The following is a 21,040-nucleotide window of genomic DNA, read 5'->3' as shown; positions in this document are numbered from 1 at the left end:
TTCAGAGAGGGAGCATGATGTGAGTAGGAAAGTGTGTTCACATGTGCACATGTGTGTGTGTAGGTGTGTGCATCTGGCTGGCCAAAGTGTGTAAAGCTGTAGACACTTTTGCATCCAACAGAGAAGCTAATTTTAGGCCATTTTTGGTGATGTTGCATAAGTTCAAATTAAATACATTTCTACCACTTTACCACACTATGCAGAGTGTCACATAGGTAGCAACCGCTACTGCAGCTTCTGAAAATGACACTGACAGGAAAAAAAGTCAAACAGGCATTACATTTTAACAGTTAATAGAACTGAACTTTATCTGCAGAATAGGATCGCATTGCCTGTGCACAGAAGGATGGATGCACGTATGAGAGAGTGAGTGTGTTTGTCCAACAGAGGCTGAGGTGGTGAAATCCGACTATAAGCTAGCAGCAGCTCCTGCAGACTCCCCACACTGTAGATCTGATTTTTATGACAGGACTTACACTCCTCCTCTCTGCAGTCATCAAACTAAAAACCTCATCTTAGGGGAATAATTAACTGCAGGGGTAAAGTGCAAAAAATGACACAGTGACGGATGCGTAGGGCTATAGGGAAAGGACTGAAATTACATTTGTGTCCGTCGAGGGGGTTTTACTGACATCTGTGTTTTACAGAGCCGGGAAGTGTAAAAACTGCCCTCTCCACTCTCCTGTGCTGAGCTCCTTCCAAGTCCCCATTTTTCTAAAAGGAGTGAAAAAAGGTGCAGAGGATAATTGTGACTGAAGCAGCAAGAGAGTAATTTCTTTTGGACGTGGGCTGAAAGACGAAGCGGTGTGTGGTAGTTTCCCCTGTGGCAAAGTATCTGACTCCTGATGCATGTACCAGGAGGACACTGGAGAACAAGAAGGTGACATACCTAAGTTACAAAAAGAAAAGTGAAAGATTCGAATCTTTTACAGATTCATTTACAGCGTAGAAATCACATTTTCTAATGTACAGTGAAGGCACTTAAAGATGTCACATACTGATTCGGATAAGGATTCATAACAGCCCCTGGCACAAACTGAACATGTCGTGCTGCAGCTCATCAATAGATGACCACACAAAATTAATACTACTTTTACTAAAAGATCTGTACCTCTTCCACCTCTTAGCTTAAAATCATGTGTGGACACTCTTAATAAAGGTCATTTCTCACCTGAAGAGCCGATCTCTAGAGCTATGACTCTTCAAGCAATATCTTTTTGGTCATGGTCTTTATAATGTCAGGACTGTGGGTCGTTTAGCTCATAATATTTCTCATCCTCAACAATGAGTCTCACCTCATCCATTCTTCGTCATACAAGACACAGTAACAGCAACAAAGTTCTCTTTATGCATCAGTGGTGGGGAGAGGAGTCGAGCTGCCATAGGAACAGAGAAAAAGAGCTGCTATGGGAGCTGGTATGTGCAAGCACAGAGTGAGTGGGGGAAAAATGCATTTAATTCCAGGGGTGGCGAGGCTAGAAATAGGACAGAGGTGTGAAGTGCTGTGGGGCGGCGCATCCAGGAGTGATGCGCATCTAGCCGTTGCCAGTGTGGGGTTGTACCCTGAAAATAACAGGGGTGTATTTTTTGATGTGCGCCATACACCACTTTGGTGGTAGACTTTGGTTGAGTGATTGTAGCAGTACACTGCACACTGGGGGAAAAAAAAAAAGCCTGCTCTACTTGAGGCAATTTCTGTCGACTGGGGGGTCCCCAGCTGATGTTTTGAATCTCTGACTTTCAGGGGGTAGCCCTAGATTTTACGGACCTGTGGAACCTCTGACGCAGATAGATGTTGTGTAATTCTAACGAGAGAAAAAGGCACATACAGTATGCCCCTGTTACACACACAAACACACCGTTAAACCACTGATGCATCAATACAATTTCTAAGTTACTGTTATGAAATTATGCATAAAACTATTCATGTAAAATCAGCAAAAGCCTAAAAAGGACATTGGTGTATGAACTTCTGTATTTTAGTTTAGAAGTGATGTGCAATTATAAATTCATGCCACAGCACCTTACACAGGATTGTGGAAATACAGGAATGGAATTGGTATTGGATAAGTACTTGGACAAAGCCCCGACTTAACATATCAGAATCTATCAGGAGAAACAATGTGGGATCAGTCCATAAATACATTTGCATTAACTTCCTTGGGCACACGCTCACATTACAGACAGACATGCTCTCTGTTGTTTCCATTGGCCTCAATCACCTCATTTTTATTCTCTAATTCTTTCTCTAACTGGAGTCGCTGGTTCTGGCCGGAGCAAAGCCCAGTTATTTGACCGCAGCAGCTTTAGCCCGAGGCCAAGTGGGACACTCTCCACCACATCCAAACCAGCACATACTGTATACACTGATGTCTACTGAATAACGCTGGAGCATACCCTCGAGGGAGGAAAACTAGGCGTGACGCAGAGGGATAAGCAGAGACAAACTGCACACAGAAAGAAGTCAAGAAGACAGATGGACAGATCACCTGGTACTGAGGAAAACTGAGACAAGGAGAATCAACAGCATTCAAAAAGACGTCAACTACAACCTCGGCAGCTTCTGCAGAAGCCAAGTACTTTATCAGCGATAACTGCAGTAATTTACAACCTTTCAGCAAAGTCTAGAACAACTGAACGAAAAACCTGATCCGACAGTAGACAGACGGCAAAACTTTTCAAGCTGTTCAAATTTTCTAAAAACACACAGATGACATACATATGGATGCACACATGCATTTCTCTTCCAAAAAAGTCAGATTTAGGCCTTTTTACAGCTCAAAGTCCAAACCATGGTGCGCATTTTTGTTATATTGTATATATTTGATACAGTCAGTTGTGGTTTCACATTGAAATTTAGTGCCAGTGCACTAAGGACCTATCCATGACATACCCACATCCTGTCGTCATTACCTACATGCATGGGTGGATTATGAGACGATGGGCCCCTCGGCACAGATATGCAAAAGGCCCCACCACCTCTCTTACATAGGAGCAAGACACACAGACTTTGCAGTTCCTTTGCACCTCTTTGTGGTCTGTTTGTGTCTCTTTGTGGTCATTTAAATTCTCTTCCTGGTTGGTACATTTTAATTTGAGTGACATTTTGATTGGTTTGAAGAAGGGCTCTCCGATCCCCTCATATGATTGGTTTGAAGAAGGGCTCTCCGATCCCCTCATATACCCTCTCTCATCCTCTCAAAAATGAACTGAAAAATATCTTCGTTTTTGTGGGTTTTTGCAACTGACTCTTTATGATTTTGTCTCCTCTTCTCCCCACGTGCTACTGTAGCTGTTTTTGTTTTGTTGCGTTGCTCGTGGACAAGGAAACCTGCACTTTACATTTACTACTGCTTGACAACTTTACTGCTAATTTCTCCTCTGCTTGTATCACCAACACCCGTCTGCTCCGAGGACACTCACTGTCAAAAAAAAAAATGCTTTCACACTGGGAAACAAACCGTGGTTCAGTTTGATCCGTAACAAGACTGCCTCTTTTTGTCAGACAAAGGTTCGGCTGTTTGGTCCGGACCATTGTCCAGGGGGAGGTTTCACACCTGTAATTTTGGTTCGGACCAAACAAGGCAGGTGTCAAGGAGTCCTTAGATCCTCTTCATCCATTTCAAATCTATTCAAAGCCACCAACAGCTGCTAGCTCCTTCAAGGGGATCTATTCAACATGCATCAGTTTTTTAAAGGGGTTTTCTACACTTACTTACACAGGTTGATGAATGTACTGTATGTATGTGTTTATTCAAGTGCATTCCTCCAAACTGTGTTTATCCACAACCACCCAAAGACTGAAGTGGTAAAAATGAGGTGGTATTGTGTGAAACCTAATCGTATCAGCATGCTTTCGTTCCCCCTAACAGATCAACACCAGGACTTTTCTTGGCAATGAGATGGATGTGAAATCTGAACTTGGGTTTTCCTAAATTTGTGTTGGACTCGGTGGTTCCTGGAGGGGTAAGACTGCTGATCTCCTGAAGAAAGATCTAAAGAAGACGAGGAAGGATATAGTCTGGTCTTACACTGCCAAGTCTACTGCTGCTGTAGTGAATACAGATGGGACCAGGATGCTTGGAGGGTTGTTTGAGGAAACTGGTGACCTTGGATTGGGCTTCGAAAAAAATGTCTCGTGCTGTCAAATTGAGGGGTTTGGTTCCAAATGAGATATCCAGCATTCGGAAAATCTATTACAAAGTGGTTCCGAACAAAAAGATTGAAACAAACTGTGGTGCTTTTTAGAGATTGTTGCTTGGCTCCAGCTCTTGGTTGACAAAATGGCTCATTCAAAGACAAGATAATCTGCCTTTTTAAGACCTTTTTAAATACTTCCATAGTAGATGTCAGGCTGTGTCTAACTAGAAAGATAAGAGACTGCCGCATTCCCAGCAGCTGGGACATCCTCAAAGAAATCTCTGTAAGCATCCAGTTTTGTGACAAGTTGCACATATTTGGCCACCTTCAGCCTCTTGCAGGTTTTTTCTGCACTATAGTGAGCTGCAGATGCACCCGTTGCCATGACCATTGCTGACCTCTCAGCATGCATATCTCTGCCCTACCTGACTGTCTGTCAACGCTTCTCCACACATGACAGACAGGTCCAAAGTACTCAACATATGGTGACAGCTGCAGAAGGACAGAGGTATCAGTTGAAACACATCTGTTGATCATTTCTTCATGAATGCAATAATTCCAGATTCCCCTTATTTGAATAATTTGATGAAAAACAGCTCTATTCACAAAGCATTCATGCTTTGAATATTGATCTAAATGAGATCATGGTCAAGTGTGATTTCAGTCATTTTACTGCTTTTCATCCGAGGTCAGTTACATCAGGCCAGCTCGCGTGTGACGCAGTGCGTCTGTGTTTGTGTGAGATAATGGTGAAGGAGGAGGCCTCGGGGTCCTTCTAGACGTTCAGAGGTCGGAAAATAGGCCCCTGTTTCTGGAAAATATTCGGTATCCATTTCAGAGAGGAGGGCAGGGGTGAGCAGAGTGTGACGAGAGAAGGAACAGGAGTGCACAGGCCACCGTTAAGTAATAAAGACAAATATTGTCTCTTCAATTAGACACAGTGAGATAGAGTGCAGCTTAAGCACTTTACAGGGCAGACAGTACGCATGTTGAAGTCATGGATAGTTAGTTATGCAAACATTTATGTTTAAACTAGCAATAACTGACTGAATTACAATCCAGCAGTTATGGAGCAACATTATCACTTATTTGGAGTCTTGTTTCCAGTGAACAAGAGAAAGTCCAACATTCACTCTCTTTTAGCTCTGTTTTCCTCAACAGAGTCTCAATGAAGAGCTCCAGGCTTGGGCCAACCTCCATCACCAGGACCACTGGTGGAAAATCACATTTTCTGGCATGTGTTAAGGTGGAAAACCATGTGCGTTATCATGCTTCCTGATCAATACATAACGTTTACACGCCACTGTATTAAACTGCGCAGTGTATTTTTTTTATTGTGCTTACTGTTATTAGATAAAGTAGCCGACTGAGTGCTTTTAACACATTGTATCATGTCAATGTCACTGTATAAGTAACAAAAATCACAAAATGATGAATATTAGGCCTATTATAAGCTGACTGATCACATTTGGTTTCACATTTAGGCTACACACTAACATTAATGTATGGGCCACTTCAAACTTGACAACAGAAACGTTCTAAAAGGTCCCTTTGGGTGAGTTTGTAAATCCAATCTCATGCTCTTCACTAAAATGAGAGCATTGATGTTCAAAGTAGTAGAGCGTTGTATTTCTACAACAGTTCAGTTCAATCTGCTTGGCGCTCTGATGCTCCGCCTACCCAGAAAGAGTACCTGGAGTAAGCTCTGCTGCTCCAAGAATGTGGTGTTCTGAACCGAATGGTGCATTCCAACAGCGCTCTGAATTTACAAACCGTCCAGTTTGTGCCAAAGTGTGTTCTGAGTGAGTATTTCTGAACACACCATTTGCATTTTCTGTTGGGATATTTTGCACTGTAAGCGAATGACATCAGCTGACAGGAAGTAAACAAGTTCCCAAGCTGTTGCCTAGCAATGCAATTCCAGTGAAACAGTCTATAAAACATCAGCATAGCTAGCTAACGTTAGCAAACTCATGGGGTTAGTACAAGTTATTTGCTGTTTAACGTTGCCTTGCCAAACTGTAAGTTACAGCTATATCAAAATATTACAGATGTATTTTTTAGATTGTTGTTATTGATAGAGGCTGTTTGGCGTATTCAAACTTACAAAGGCATGCTATCGTATCCCAATGATTGTCTCCAATGTACACAATTCACTCCTTCTCCAAGCTCTTGACCGTAAAGAGTCCAACGAAAGGAGTTGGCACTTAGGCCTGGGGCTCTGCAGCTAGACCCTTCTTGTTTTCTCTACCAACTCCTGAGAAATATCTGTCTGTTAAGCTGCTAAATGCTTGACCATATTCACCATCTGCCGTTTGGTGTTGGGCAAGTAGTGTACTGTGGCTTTTTAGAGCTTGTTTGACTAACATAAAGATACTTAATTTGCTATCATAAAAGACAACGAAAAGCAGCAAAGCTTAATAATTAAACAGTTAAGAAGAGGAATGATTTGATCAAAATGTTATAGCTTAGTAAAAGCCAACAGTTTCTGCTCTAAACAGAGGTATTAATGATGACAAAACGGGGAAAAAACAGCTCTGTCAAAGCATTTTGTGAGAAAAATGTGCCTCGGTGAAGCATATTTGAGGTTGATGGACAAAGTTATGAAAGAAGAAAATGGAGAATATTTCTGTCAAAATGATTCAGTGTGAAGAGGCCCAGACTAAAGCATTTCTTCCTCCCAAACCCAAAACAGACACACACACACACACACACACACACACACACACACACACACACACACATACACACACACACACACACACTTAAGCACACAGTCGTGTTGAGTCTATGGTCTCGATCACCGTGACAGTGTCTGAATAACTTTCCAACTACACCCTGAGCATACACGCCAGGTAAGCACCCAGTAAAGTGTGCACAAGGAGTGGACTTATGCACTATTTGAAAATTAGATCACTGTGAGGTAAAAAATCTTCTAGTTAAAATACAATTTCAGCCCATGAGAGTAAATCGTGTTATGATATTTAGTCAGGAGTTCAATAAGGGTATCTACTTGAAACATATCATAATCGACATTTTGAACAACTGACCGCTCTCAGGTAGCACCTACTCTCCAAAACCAATATACTGTACGATGAAGTCTCAAGAAGAAACAGAACTACAAGAACCAAATGGAGTTTGTGAGCCAGTAGAGTAGAGTAGAGTAAAGAGAAGAGAAGAGTAAAGAGAAGAGGAGAAGAGAAGAGTGAAGAGTAAAGAGAAGAGAAGAGAAGAGAAGAGAAGACTGCAAACCTCTATTTTAGCTGCTTTTGATCTCGCTCAGTGGTTTCCAACCTGGGGGTCAAAATTCCTAAAATGAGTCACAAAATAAATCTTCAGGGTTACATGATGATTACAGATAGGAAAGAAACATATTCTGCTACACAAAATAATCTACTTTTCAGACTTTCTCCAATGATTGCCTTTTCTTGTGAAACACTGGATTGTTTTATCCCTTCAGGCTTCTAAAATGATTCAAATCAAACAACTGGAAAAGGAAAAAACCCTCGTGAGTTAATAAATACCATATTAAGCTTCTGACAAGGTTTAAAACTTAAAGAGACAGTTCACTCCCCAAATGGATCTAGACGGCACTCAGCTTGTGGTGCTCAAAGCGGCAAAAAGACACATTTGAAATACACAACCGCAATGACTCATTCCAGAAATCATGACCCGACTACTCAAACTAATCCACCCACCTTGTTGTTAGCAGTTTTACGTAGGAACTATTTTCTCACACTGTCATGAACATGAACCTCTTGTCCATGAGTAGATGTAAGCTTCCTTCTGTGCTGTGATACGGTTGGTGGGTGTAGTTTAGCAGAAATAGGGGTGTCATGATAATACCGGTATATTTTTTAATATGATATAAAAAATTCATATCGTGACGCTCGCGATATTTCAGCTTCTTCATATATGACGTTATACTGTTACCCACGGCAACAACAAGCATGCCTGAAAGCAAAAGTATTACAGACTACGCAGTGGTTCCAAAAAGAGGAGCAGCAGTAGTGTGGAATAAACTGTGGCGTCCTGAATGTTTTATGAATGTGTGTTATTTTAAAGCCTCACTTTACAGTTCTGATTAATCATTTCACAGATATATGAGGTGCTATAAACAGTAATGGTAGTGACCCAGATCCCAGTGCAGACTGCAGAATTTTAAATCTGCTGTCTGGTGTCTGCGGACTATCCTGTCTGGCCTCAGTCTTATCAGGGCTTTTCTGGCTGGTAGGTGAGGCGGCCAGTCTCCTCCATCCTTCTGACTTCTGACTCATCTAACCCTGCCGGAGACCCTCTGACACTGAGAAGGAGGAGGCAGAACGGGACGAAGCAGACGGACTGAGGGGGAGGAAATGATTAAGGGTGAGATGGCGGGAAGTGGCAGTTGCACAGACAGGAAACAGAGACTTTTCTTATCATCTTATCATGGCTGAGTCCAGCCTTGGGGAGTGGATCAAAGAGATGCACCTTGCTTTCATTTGTTACAGTGGGCACTCGATTGCATCGGCTCTTCCACTGCAACTGTAGTCGTCTTCTCTTTTCTTCAGCACAACACTTGCTTCTATTTTAGGGAGGTATGAAGGGGAAATAAGTTTATTCTCTTAGAGCTCCTTGTTATCTCTCTACAGTGTCACTTCCACCTATTCATAGTGAGAGTTTAGCAAGAATTTAGTGCTGGAGAGAATTCACTGGCTTGCTTAAAATTTCCCCTGTGACTCAGCCAAGAAAATAAAAAAATGCTCCAGTAAGCAAATATATTTTCTAGAATTGAAAAGGCCCCTGAAAATCACCCGCCGTAGACAAAATTTTCCAGCATTCAGGTGATGGATGGTGTTCATTTCCCACCTTAATTTGCTGCACTCTACATCTCATTACCGGTTATTCAGAAGTTCAGGCAAAAGGCTCAGACACCCAAACATTAACATCAAGTGTGAGTGTGTGCGTGTGCACTTCAAAGAGGCCAAGAATGGACAGAAACTCTACAGTACATCTCCACAGGCCAAACATAAGCAACTTACACAAGCCTCATTTAATCTAATAGACGATGTTTTGTAAAATAATACTGCATATTTTGGCTGCGATGTGTCAAAGCTGACGAGAGTGAAGTTCCCCTGCCTGACACTCTGCTGGGGAGGTCTGCGGCTCTGGGGGGAGCGCATGATGGAAAAGCATGAGAATGGGAGGAATGGAAGAAATGGCGTTGACCCACTGGAATGAGACGGGGGGCCTCATAAAGCCAGCCTTCAATATTTGTTTCGCTTACCGTGGTCTGGCAAAGCTCAATAAAGAAAGTCATCATCTCAAGTAGCACTGTATGAAGTGTGATTGACATTTCTCCTTCTCCGAAACATCAACTTGGCCTATTTATACATTTTGCTGGATAATGTGGGCTTTGAATCAAGTTCTTACTGGAAAAACACAGCGGTTACACTCAAAAAGCTGTCAACTTACTCCTTAACAATGCAGCAAAAATCTCTCTGAATAATACAAGGTGAAAACCAGAACTTGTAGTTGCATTATGCTTCATTTTACATCTACTACGACTATTTAAATGAACGTACTTGTTTGCAAGATTTGGAAGTCAGCAAGACACTGAATTCGAAATAAAGTCTGCAGGACTTAAATCATGCAAGATAAAAATGAGTTTGTGAGTCTGTGGTTGGATTTACAAGTCCAGAGCTCCGTGTTGAGGACACAAGCCCAATGTCTATAAATGCAAGCACATACATTCTCACGCACACACTCCAGTTTACAGTCTGTGACATGACCTCTCTGAATTATATGATGACAACCATGTAAAGACATCCAGCTGGTCTATAAACTGTGTTAATATTGAGGGTGAACATGTGTGCCTTCTCCTTGTGAGTTGGGCACATTAAGGGTCATTGGGAGAATCCAAACCTATGTCCAGAATAAATGTTGGAACTGTATGTTTCTGCTAACTACAAATACGTTACATTTGTACGTAAATATGTAGCAGATACACTGAAACTTTACCTATCTCTACATTTCAACAACGCTGTGGTTAACATGTGTTTATGTTTAGGCACAAAAAACACTTGGTTATGGTTAGGAAAAGGTTATGTTTTGGCTTAAAACACCCATGTTTGACAAAGTTACTTCAGGAAAATATCCCACCTGCTAGTCCAACTTATACAGATTTCAGTCCCAGAAACACACTGTCTGGCTGAGCAGAAAGCTCCCTTTTATTGCATGGCTAACGCCTGTAAACTGCTCTAAAGTCTGTTCTGAAGCAGACTCAGGCAGAGCCTAACCGGGCAGAGACACTAACAGTCAGGTAAAAACATTACTGTGAATAACCACCAGAAAGAGCCACATTCTTTCTATCAGTTCCCTGATCCAGGGCTTTTTCCCCTCTTTCTTCTACTTTTTTCCTTTCATTCTTCCATCTCTCTCCCACTCCTTTTCTCTCGTCATCCCTCTTCACACGCTGCCCATCTGTCTGTGTCTTATGCAACTGTGAGGGCCGACTGACACAGCACAGCCGCCAAGTCCAGTTTAGTGCCTGCAATTCTTTGCCAAAGCCTGGCCCGCCTGCAGAGAGCAAGAGGGGGTTTTTATCTGGCAACACATGGCAACCCAGAGGCGAATCTACAGGATGAAGACAGATGATGAGACATAAAACAAGTGATGGCGGGGATTTTTAACTGGCTATTACAGATACAGTCTTTTCTTTCTCTGTATTTTTATAGCTGACACTCGTATCCAAAGCAAGCTATAATAAACGCAACAATGGAAAAAGCCATAATTCCTGGATCAACAAGATTACTAGCAACCAATAGAATAAAATGAAAGGCTTTGAGCCATATTGCCTTGAAGATATTTGGTCATGTAAAAGGCAAACGCATGGAAAATAAATTAAAGGAGAGCTAAAAAAGAGCAGGAAAATGGATTGACTTTTTCAGGGCAATTACAGTAAGTGGAGAGGAGAGGAATATGATTCAGTTTGGAGGGGGTGATGTGAACTACTTCTGTCTCAGGTACAGTACAGTAGTTATTCCTCAGGAGCCTGAAAACATTTGCTCAAAGTCATCAATCAGCTTCTTTGTAGGAAGGTCATGAAAGTGCTGGAAAACTACAGCGCGGTGAGTGATGTCATCAGCTACAAGGTTATCATGTCAAATGTGAGGTTGAGGAGAGACAGATCCTGAAATGAGGCACTGTGAATTATTATGACAGAGTGCTGCGCTCTTAATAAACTCATAGTGTGTGACATTTACTTTCATCTACGTCACATCAAACACACAGGCACAGAATGATGTGCTGGTTTATGTCAGTAAAGTAAAGGAGGAAAGGGCTGGGTATCGAACTTCCAATACTTTGAGTACAGACTTTGTATCCGCACCTCAATGGCACTGCTTCAAAAAAAACAGTCCAACTCTCAGTGTGCTCCCAACAAACTGACAATCTGACACTTTACGCAACGACTGGCCAGGTGCAAAAAAGGATGCATGATTTGAACTTCGCTCTGAAGCTGTCTTCGATTACAGGGCTATTCAACTAAACTGTTTACAGGGCCATATTCTCAGAAAGCTAAAGGCCCAGGGGACGCACATTTACCTGAGCTATAATTCCATTCACTCAACACAAAACACTGCCAAATTCTCAAAACTTTTATTGCATGTCTAACAACCTGTCTTGTCCTCTCCTTTCCGTGTAAACAGCCTGCAGTTCAATCATAGTTTCTTAATTTCTGTCACATGACTGTTGGTCTCAGCAGAATTATTTGTGGTTTCCGAGTTGTGCTGAGGAGCACAGAATGTTTTTTACAGGATGTGGGTCATAAATATGGGTTATTTTGCCAAAATCGTAAATAAGGGATGTAAAATAAAGTGATTTTGATTAAATATCACTATTTTCAGTATAATTTTGGTCACATTTCCTGACAGAAGCATTCGTCACACATGATGCATTCAAGGACAGTTGGAAACTTGAAAATCAGACAATGATTACAATTTTTAACAGTTTCTGGCGATAATAAATGGTGTAACTTTGGCAAATTTTTAAAAAGAAAACACGCCTTTCTAACAGTGCTTGGCACTATATCAATATTAATCAATGTAATTGTATGAGACTAGATATCGTCTCAGATTTTGGATATCGAGATATCGTAAGTGTTGTCTTTTCCTGGCTTTAAAGGCTGCATTACAGTAAAGTGACGTAATTTTCTGAGCTTAGCTATTCTATTATTTGCCTTATATCCACATGACTGTTGATTGTTTATCAAATCTCATTGTGTAAATATTTTGTGAATGCACCAGTAGTCAACCCTACAATATCATCACAGTATTGATACTGAGGTATTGTGGTAAAAAATATTGTTTCTTTCAAACCCACTGGCAGGTTGTAAGGCTAAGAGGCAACTGGACCAATAGCACAGGAGCAAGTGTGGCAAAATGTCTGTTATTTACATGATTTTTTTCCTCTTCGGGTTTTAATTTAGATTTATTTGTGAACAGAATTAATCAGCAGACCAGAGTTGGCCCGCGGGCCAGCAGTTGTATCAGCCTGTTTGATTAAATTTCAAGTGTAAACTTGTGTGTAAAACCATGAATGCCTTCAAGGAAAGGCTGTCAGAGAGTCAAATTTCTCTAATTAATTGCATCTCACCACTTCCTATGGCAGGTAGGTGTCTTGCCACACCTTAGAGGTAAACCATTTGGAATAACTCTTAACAGATTTGCCTTTGGATGTGGTCGGATATGACATCTCGAGAATGTGACTTATATAAGCTATAACCTGCTTATATTACCTCATTTTACTAACTACACAGATATAAACACTGCTTGCTCGTTCTGTATATTCTACACATTGTATTATCATATTATCATATACCCCCACCCCCTTCACTCTATCTGTAAATATATTATTATAGTTTAACACTGAATACAATATTTGCATAAACAAAGTGAGAAAAAAATCAGACACCCCTGAATGAGACTTTACTTACAGCCTACATGCGTTGATGCTTCAGACCTTTGATGTATTAGGTGAAAAGAGAGACAGCAGACAGACAGACAGTAGAGAGACAGAGTGAGACAGAGATGAAGAGTGCTGGAGGAGAGCCCTGTCTCTACATGCACGGCTGGTGGAAAAATGTCTCTCTTAATGGATCCCAGCTTTCTACAGCACTTAGAACAGCCAAGACCAGCCAAAGGAATAAAATATGGCATTATTATTATTATACTGCAATTATCAATTATCCCCCTCTCTCTCTCTCTCTTGCGTTCACTGTCTCTCTTTCTTTTATACAGATGCACACATTCACACACACCCCTAATTTTCCCTTGAAGCCTCAGATGGATACACAGGAGCACAACACATGATGGCACGTGTACGGGCAAAAATCACTAATTACATGCACTCGCACACACCGCAAAATTTCCAATTTGACACAGTGGGCCTACAGTTCAGTCGGTGCATGATGACAGGCGGATATGCGCTTTGTAGATTAGTGTTAACAGACCCATCCTTTATGCAGCTAATGGAAAGAGACGACAAACGCCCCTTTTTTCTCTTTCCAGTCAGATTCAGACGGACGATAAAATAACGCAGAGATCAGGCGATAAATCACACGCAGGCCTGTTTTTCTTAACATCACTTCCCCGATCATGTCAAGACACAGTAAATGTCAGACTGAATCTGTCAGGTGTTGGGTGCTTTCTGGAGCACCGGTTGCATCTTGGTCGGTATCTGCTAGGCTCATCTGTCTTTCCAAAAAAAATCTCAGCTCTGTGTAGGCTGCACGTAGCTCTCCCATTACTCATACGTCGCTCAAGACAGCCTACGGACTTTCACCATGCAGATGCCATACTGAGAAGAAATACAGCAGAGTTCGTTGGCTATGATAAGAGAATAACAGAATGAAATTTAAGCTTTTATATTAATCAGACCTTGAATCAATAACAATGTTTGGAAGCAGACTTAAGAGCCTGAGCAGCAGTACGCCCTACTTTTCTTCTAAAGCCATCTTTGGCTGATGGAGAATACTACATCACTTGATAAATCACCCAAAACATTCTGAGTGTTTGTGAATAGTGATAAAGGCCCTGAAGTTCCCCCAGAAAGCCTTTTCTTGGTATTGTTGTGGTCTTTAGCAGCTGGGATGCAGCCAGAAGTCTCCTTATCAGCACTTAACTAAGAGGAGGGCGAGCTGAAAACCTGTCCTGAGGGCCAAGCTTTCAGCGCTAAGCCGGAGTATACGGTCCAAGGCTATTAGCTTTAAACAGGGATGGATTGAAGAGGTAAACCTGCCAGAGCTCAGCTTGCCTACCTCTCTGTCTATAAAACTAGGCTGACGCAATCTTATTGTCTACAGTGCGTTCATGGAAAGTTAGTGCTGCAGCATCAAAGTGATTTGGGTTTTATGGTGATAATTTTCTGCATGTATTATTATTGAAACCGATGGCTCTTAGCAAACACTGGTTAGACTGTGACGTTGTGTCCCAGGCTAAAAATGGTTGACAAAAAGTGCAACGTGGTAATGTTGCTTTGGTGGCACAATCACCACTGAATCACCAAACAACCAGGTTTGTTCTCTCTTGGTCTCGAACTGTGGCCTGCACTGGTGTCACACAACCCACCATCACCGTCCCCTTCACCTCCTAATGACAAAGTAAGTTCATAGACATGTATTGAGAACTACACCCTTTAGAAACATTGATACAATATTAGAAACCCAGCAAGTACTGGTTGGACAGTGACGCTGTGTCCCTGGCCAAAAATGGTTGCAGTCGATGCCAAAAAATGCAACACACTCATGAGGAGGACGGCCAGATACTGATGCTGTTTACACACCCAAAACTTGTGCAGTCAGACCCTCTCTTGCAAAATCATAATATTGCTATGAAAAATGCATGTTCTTCTTTCCTTTTTGTTTTTTAATACAACAATATCTTATTGACCATTTATTTGGTTGGTTGTGATCAGATGTCCATATTGTCCAAAAGACTAGTATTTCTCATAGGAATGGGAAGCAAGTTGAGCTCCAGATGAGAGCCGGCTCCAAATTGTCCAATTCATGGGAATCATGTGCCTCCGAGCTTATCATTTCCTTTTATCGATGCCAGCATGTGATCATGAAACATCTTTCTATGCAACATCGGCTTAAATGCTAGGAATGCCATGTCTTTGACAAGAAAATGGATCAGGATTTGATAAGGGAATGGATAAAGAATCGGATCGATAAGCAGAACCAGTAATGGCACTGCTATCACTAAAATCTTATCTATTCCAATCCCTAATTACTTGATGCCTATTTTTAAAATATAAAAAAAACATGTTAATGCCGTATATGTATATCTACATGTAAATTAAATTCCTGTCTCATAGTTTAAAGTCTGTAGTGTAGTGAGAAGTCTTTCTTAATCTGTCTTTGATCGCACATGGAAGAACAAGTACCCTTCAGGGCTTTCCGCCAGAAGTCAGGTGTCATAGTGTAAAGAGTGACAAAGTCCACATGGAGAGGAAGTTGTGGTGGATAAATGGGCCGAACACATGACTTCCATCCAGGAGACCACGGTTTATGTCGCAAGTGTGTCATTGTTTATTATTTGTTTGAAGTTCAAAGTTGCCTGGACACCCACGACGCAAACGCCGGCACCGCTTTCATTTTGTGACTGTGTTTGAACCAAAACAGGATGTCTTGATTGGACGTTCAGTCATTCAGCATCTCAGTATTTTCGGCTTATTTGCCTTATGATGATCACTGCGGGTATCGTCTTTGTCGCACTTTAACAACCTTTTTAACACTGAACCACTGAACAGCAACAAGCTTAGCTATCTTACATCTATCACATGACTGCATCAGTGTTAAAGAGATTTTCCGCCTTCAGTGCACCTAGTCATAACATCTATTTAGCATTTTTGTCACCCAGCCATGATGTTCTTCCATCTGTGTGGATGCAACAACTGTCAGCAGACTGTAAAACAACATGCAGTATCTCTAAGCAAGTTTGCAGACCCCAAAAGCACCTGAATCCGGTCCTATGTGTACTTTAAAAATGCTCTCAAAGCTCCTAACTGAGGGCAGATCTGAGGCATGAGCTGAGGTGTGTGTGTTTATACAGAACCAGCCCCTATACCACCAACACAGCTTTTACAGCTGGGCTGTTTGGACTTGACGGATGAACTGTGCCATATGTCCTCGGTGTGTGTGTGTGTGTGTGTGTGTGTGTTTGAGTGTGACTGTGCGCGGCTGGATGTCAGGCAGCTCAAATCAACAAACCATAAACAAGCTAACATACTGACCCCATGTAACCCTGCGTAACCCCCCCAAATTCCCTGCCTCTACTACAAATTCATGATGATTCACAAACCAACTATGTCTTGCCAGTTGCTGCACTTTTCTGAACCTATTGCTCAGTGTTACATGCATATAGTTCATCTTGTGTAAGCATGGGTTGGTAGGTGCATGCATCTGTGTGTGTGCTGCCACTTAATGGTATTTTTATCACTGGAAACTCCTGAACAATTAGGCGGCCAAGCGGCTTCCCCTCACTATCTGCTGGTGTGTAATTTAGAGGAAGCAAGAGCAGCAACAGCGAGGCCACGCAGGGCCTCATTAACATCAACCTTACTAAGCCGCAATTACTCCCTGCACACACAGCAGGCTGCACAAACACAATCACATATACAGACACTGAGCAGTCACACATATAGCAGAGGTTTCTGAAAAGCAAGCTCAGGTTCATTTATAAAATGCAAGGACACACTTAGACACGACACTCACCGCTGCCCTCTGGAATGCTCCTTTCGTGTAGGTGCCCCCTCCTCTGTAGTTGATGGCCGGGATCTCCTGGTTGAAAAGGGAACACTTGTGCTGGTGGGACTTGGGCGCTGAGATGTGGTCCACCCTCGTCACTACATGGGTCTTGGACGAAAAGGTGATCAACGCCACACGCGTGTCCTCAGGAGCAACGGGAAAGTCGGACAGCATCTTGCGCACAAACCTCAGCTCGCTCAGGAAGTTGTTGGCTCCCACACTGGATGACTCATCCACCAGGAAGACCAGGTCCAAGCAGGAGCTCTTCTCCCGTAGCTCACGGACATTTCGCTTGAACGCTTGGCCGAGGCGCTCCACTTTGCTCTCGGCGCTCTCTGACAGGTTGCCGGCTGACGAGGAGGAGGTTAGAGGTGGCATCTGCCTGGACCGGCGGGACTGCTGCTGGGGTTGGGATTGCTGGGCAGCCGGCCAAGCTGTGGTCCATACATCCAGGATGCACAACACCAAAAGGCAAGAAGTCCATGATGGCGTTAAAGAGTACCTTTGAGAAAACATAGTGAGAGTCAGCACAACACCTGCACTGAAGAAGGACTTTTACAGAAGACAAAAAAATTAAAAAAAGACAGCGTGGATCCTCTTCTCAAGAGGAGTTCAGTGGATTTAAATGTGTCCTATGCCTGTGTCAGCGTCCAGGAACATAGCAGACAGCAAGAGTTCAGTGCAGAGTTCCTCAAGAGCATTGCTGAATGAAGATGAGGAGTCTTTTCATTCAAAATGTCATCTGCTTCTTTCTCTCTCCAGTGAAAGAAAACTCCGGTCACGTCTGGAAAAATGTTTAAGCTTGCTCGCAAGATATTTGCCTTCCTGTCTTTTCCACAAAAATAAAACTGTATATCTGGCTTTTTCCTTGCTTTCTCTACAGTCTGTATGTGTATATGTGTTGTTTAAAGCTTGTTCAAAGTCTATATGAATCTGTAAGTCATTTCTCTCCCCTTCTTCCTGCCTCTTCTGACTGAAAGTCAATCTTCAAGCCTGTGCATCAGATCCAAAAACCCCCAAAGCCTCTTCAATCCTCCTCAGTCCCGATGTGCTGCCCCTCAGGCTCCTGTGTTTTTTTCTCTGTGACGCTCCTGCCTGCACCGTCAGCCAAGCTCTGAATGCTTGTTCCCCTCTTCTCCCCAAATCATTTAAAAAAACACACGGAGGAGGACGGAGGAAAAAAAGTTGAGAGACAGAGAGAGGCTGAGGGGAAAAAAGGGGGCAGTCCAGTCGTGGCCGTGAAGTCATTTTTTTCCCTCTTCATCTCTCCTCCTCCTTTTCTCTCACCTCCCCCTCTCTCCCTATCTCTTTCTGTGTCTCTCACCCCCACCCCCTTCTCTCAGTCTGTCTCTCTCGTCCTGACAGTGGAGTGAGGTTCGATGTCAGTGCAGCGCCTTGCTTGTCAACTTGTCAACATTTACCCCCCCCTTAAAAAAAACATCACCAACACTCGCTGTGATCAACTCCACATGTCCACACCGTGCACCTAAGGTAACATCACCATGAGATCAAACAGAGTGAGAATGAAAGGTGGGATGAAGGAGGGAGAGGGCAAGAAGATAAGTCAGATTAAAGACTCAGACTAGATTTAATATCAGACAGATGCAGAGTTTGGCAGAGTTCGGAGGAAGGTCTGAAATCTCGATCTGTCCTTCAGAGTTAGGAAGTAGTTAAGTGTGCCCTGGGTACGTGCTTTGTCAAATCATCACTCTTTCAGCAGCTATCACTTCTTCTCCCTCCTCCCCTCTCTCTCTTTCTCTCTTTTTGTATCTTGTTCAAGAAATAAAAAAGAGGAGGGAAGAACTGCCCTTTCCACTCTTTGGATTTGTCTACTTCTTCCTGCTCCACAGGGATTCACACACACTCTTTCACTGTGCTGTTTTTCTACATCTTTTCGGTCTCTTATAGCCTCTCCCTCTTTCTCCTTCTCTCTCTGCTGCCGTGTTTTCCTTCAGTGATTTTATCTGTAACCAAAACAAAGGCAGCCCGTGTTACAGAGGCACACTGCGCCTATTAAACCAAAGGCCTGAGATTTACAGCAAAGAGCTGGCTTCACAAGGAGCTGCAGAGGCTCCCGAAGAAGAAAGAGTCGGAGAAGGAGACAGGGGGACAAGGGACAGAAAATAAAGAAGTGAGGGAGATGGAGACAGGGACCAGAGGGAAAAGTGAGATACACTAGATGGCCAAAAGTATGTGGACATCTAAGTGTGACAACTATGTGACTTTACAATATTTTATTCTAAAAACTATGCACGTTAATCTGCTGCCTCCATCATTTAGGGAACGGTTTCCACAAGATCTTGGAACCTAGCTGATGAGATCTTTTTAAAATACCGCCGCCTTGTCAGTGGACCTAAGCATCAAAATATGACACACTAGGGACCTTCCTGCATCAGTGTTGGACGTTATGGGACAGTGAGTCAACTTACGCTTGTGCCATGCACTGTGTGTTTTCAAAACACACTTCAGATTTCACAAAAAAATGTAGCTTCTGCCTGTTACATGCATACAGTCTTTTTCAAAATGAACTTACAACATCTAAAGCACCTTATTTATTTTCTTACGCTTGGGCAAAAAAAGCACGTGGTCAGGTCAGGGAAAAAAACACCATGGATTGGCTTAAAAGAAGTACATGTACGTCATGTAACGTAACGTGACATACATCATGTGACATACATCGTTGTTAATGAAAAAACTTCATTGCATTTTGGTTTCACACGGAAAACGAGCAGCGAGGTCCCAGGTGAAAGTCTGGAGTTTGTTTGACCCATCCACCACCTGTCCCACCCAACCTATAGGGTCTTTCTTGCTCTTTATACTATGTAGTTGCAGGCAACATCAAAACTGCCACTGGCCGGTGCCTTACTGCCACGAAAGGTGCCTTTGTGCGTTGGTATCTCACATGGACATCAACTGACAAAGTGGTGGTATTTGACGACTTCAGCTGTTGCCTGCTGCATCAACAACTGCCGCCTCCGAGTGCGTATCACATAACCACAAAAGGTGCCTCTACGCATCAGTATCTGCATTAACATGGCTGAGGGCAAACAACCAATCTGAGCCAAGACACCGAGTGGGTGGCGCTTTGTTTTGCTTGGCTGTCTCCAACATGGCACACCGGTCACAGACGTTCTCATTTTACAGCTACTCAGTACACTAAAATATGTGTCTGAAAACTACCGAGGTGAAAGATGGACAATGCAGTGACAGAATTTTGATTCATATTTGATCAGCGCTGCCTAGTTTGACAGTTTGGCCGCAATGGAGCGATAGACATGAGTGACAGCTGCGTCAGAGACTCCTCAGCTCTGATTAGTTGTTTCCAAAAGTTGCAGTAGATTCTAGCAAATGCAATTAGAGGCACTACAAGGATTTGGAGGAATGTGATTTTCTTCACAGATTATCTGTCTCATGTACTGCTGTGTCGTGAAAAAGTCCATGTACATGTCCCAGAGCTGAAGGTGATGTCTTCAAATGTCTTGTTTTGTTCAAGAAACAGACCAAAACCCAAAGAAATTAAATTTACAATCGCATACAGTAGGAGAAAAAAAATGACTTCAACAATTGACAAATTATCAAAATAATTACAGATTAATTTACAGATGATTTACTAATTTTTCAGCTCTTATCAGGTCATAAAACATCCAACATAAACTACTAAAAAACAGCCTGAGACCCAAGCTATGTGGACAAGAGTGTGTGCATACTTTTGGTAATACAGTGTAGAGAAAGACAGAAACAAACAAATATAAAAAGAGCAATTAAAAAGAGAAAGTAAAGACATATAGAAGTTAAGAGCAAGAGGAGGTGACAGAAACAATAAAAAAGTAGAAAGTTGTCAGAGGGTGTGCATGTGTGTGAGTGTGTGTGTTTCCACCAGAGCAGTCCAGTGCAGTCAGTCCATTAGCCACAATGACACACAGCTCAGGCACACAGAGTGTTTATTAGCCTGTATAAGCCAGCCTTTCTCTGTCTCTCTCATTTAACGGCTCTGGAAACTTCTGCACCAAAGAGGTGGGAATAGAAAGTAGCGTCATACTGGCCAGATAAACTGACTGAGACACAAACACAGAAATATAAAGACTAAAACACACACACACATTGACCCAGATC

General features: G+C 42.4%; 1 protein-coding gene across 2 annotated transcripts in view; it reads right to left on the bottom strand.

Moving 5' to 3' along the window:
- Positions 1-18,070, bottom strand: part of svep1 (sushi, von Willebrand factor type A, EGF and pentraxin domain containing 1) — a 135,720-nt gene extending 117,650 nt beyond the window's left edge. Inside the window, exon 1 of one of the 2 annotated variants that reach the window (XM_050068094.1) lies at positions 16,895-18,070. In XM_050068094.1, coding sequence (XP_049924051.1) covers positions 16,895-17,443 — 549 coding nt within the window. In that variant the 5' untranslated portion in view covers positions 17,444-18,070. The remainder of the gene's footprint in view (positions 1-16,894) is intronic. The other variant, XM_050068093.1, reaches the window with a different exon arrangement.
- Between the last annotated feature and the right edge of the window lie 2,970 nt (positions 18,071-21,040).

This window comes from Epinephelus moara, chromosome 17 (genome assembly GCF_006386435.1).
Source record: "Epinephelus moara isolate mb chromosome 17, YSFRI_EMoa_1.0, whole genome shotgun sequence".
Classification (NCBI taxonomy): domain Eukaryota; kingdom Metazoa; phylum Chordata; class Actinopteri; order Perciformes; family Serranidae; genus Epinephelus; species Epinephelus moara.
Note: the sequence above shows the minus strand (reverse complement) of the source record. Positions and strands in the feature narration are given on the sequence as shown.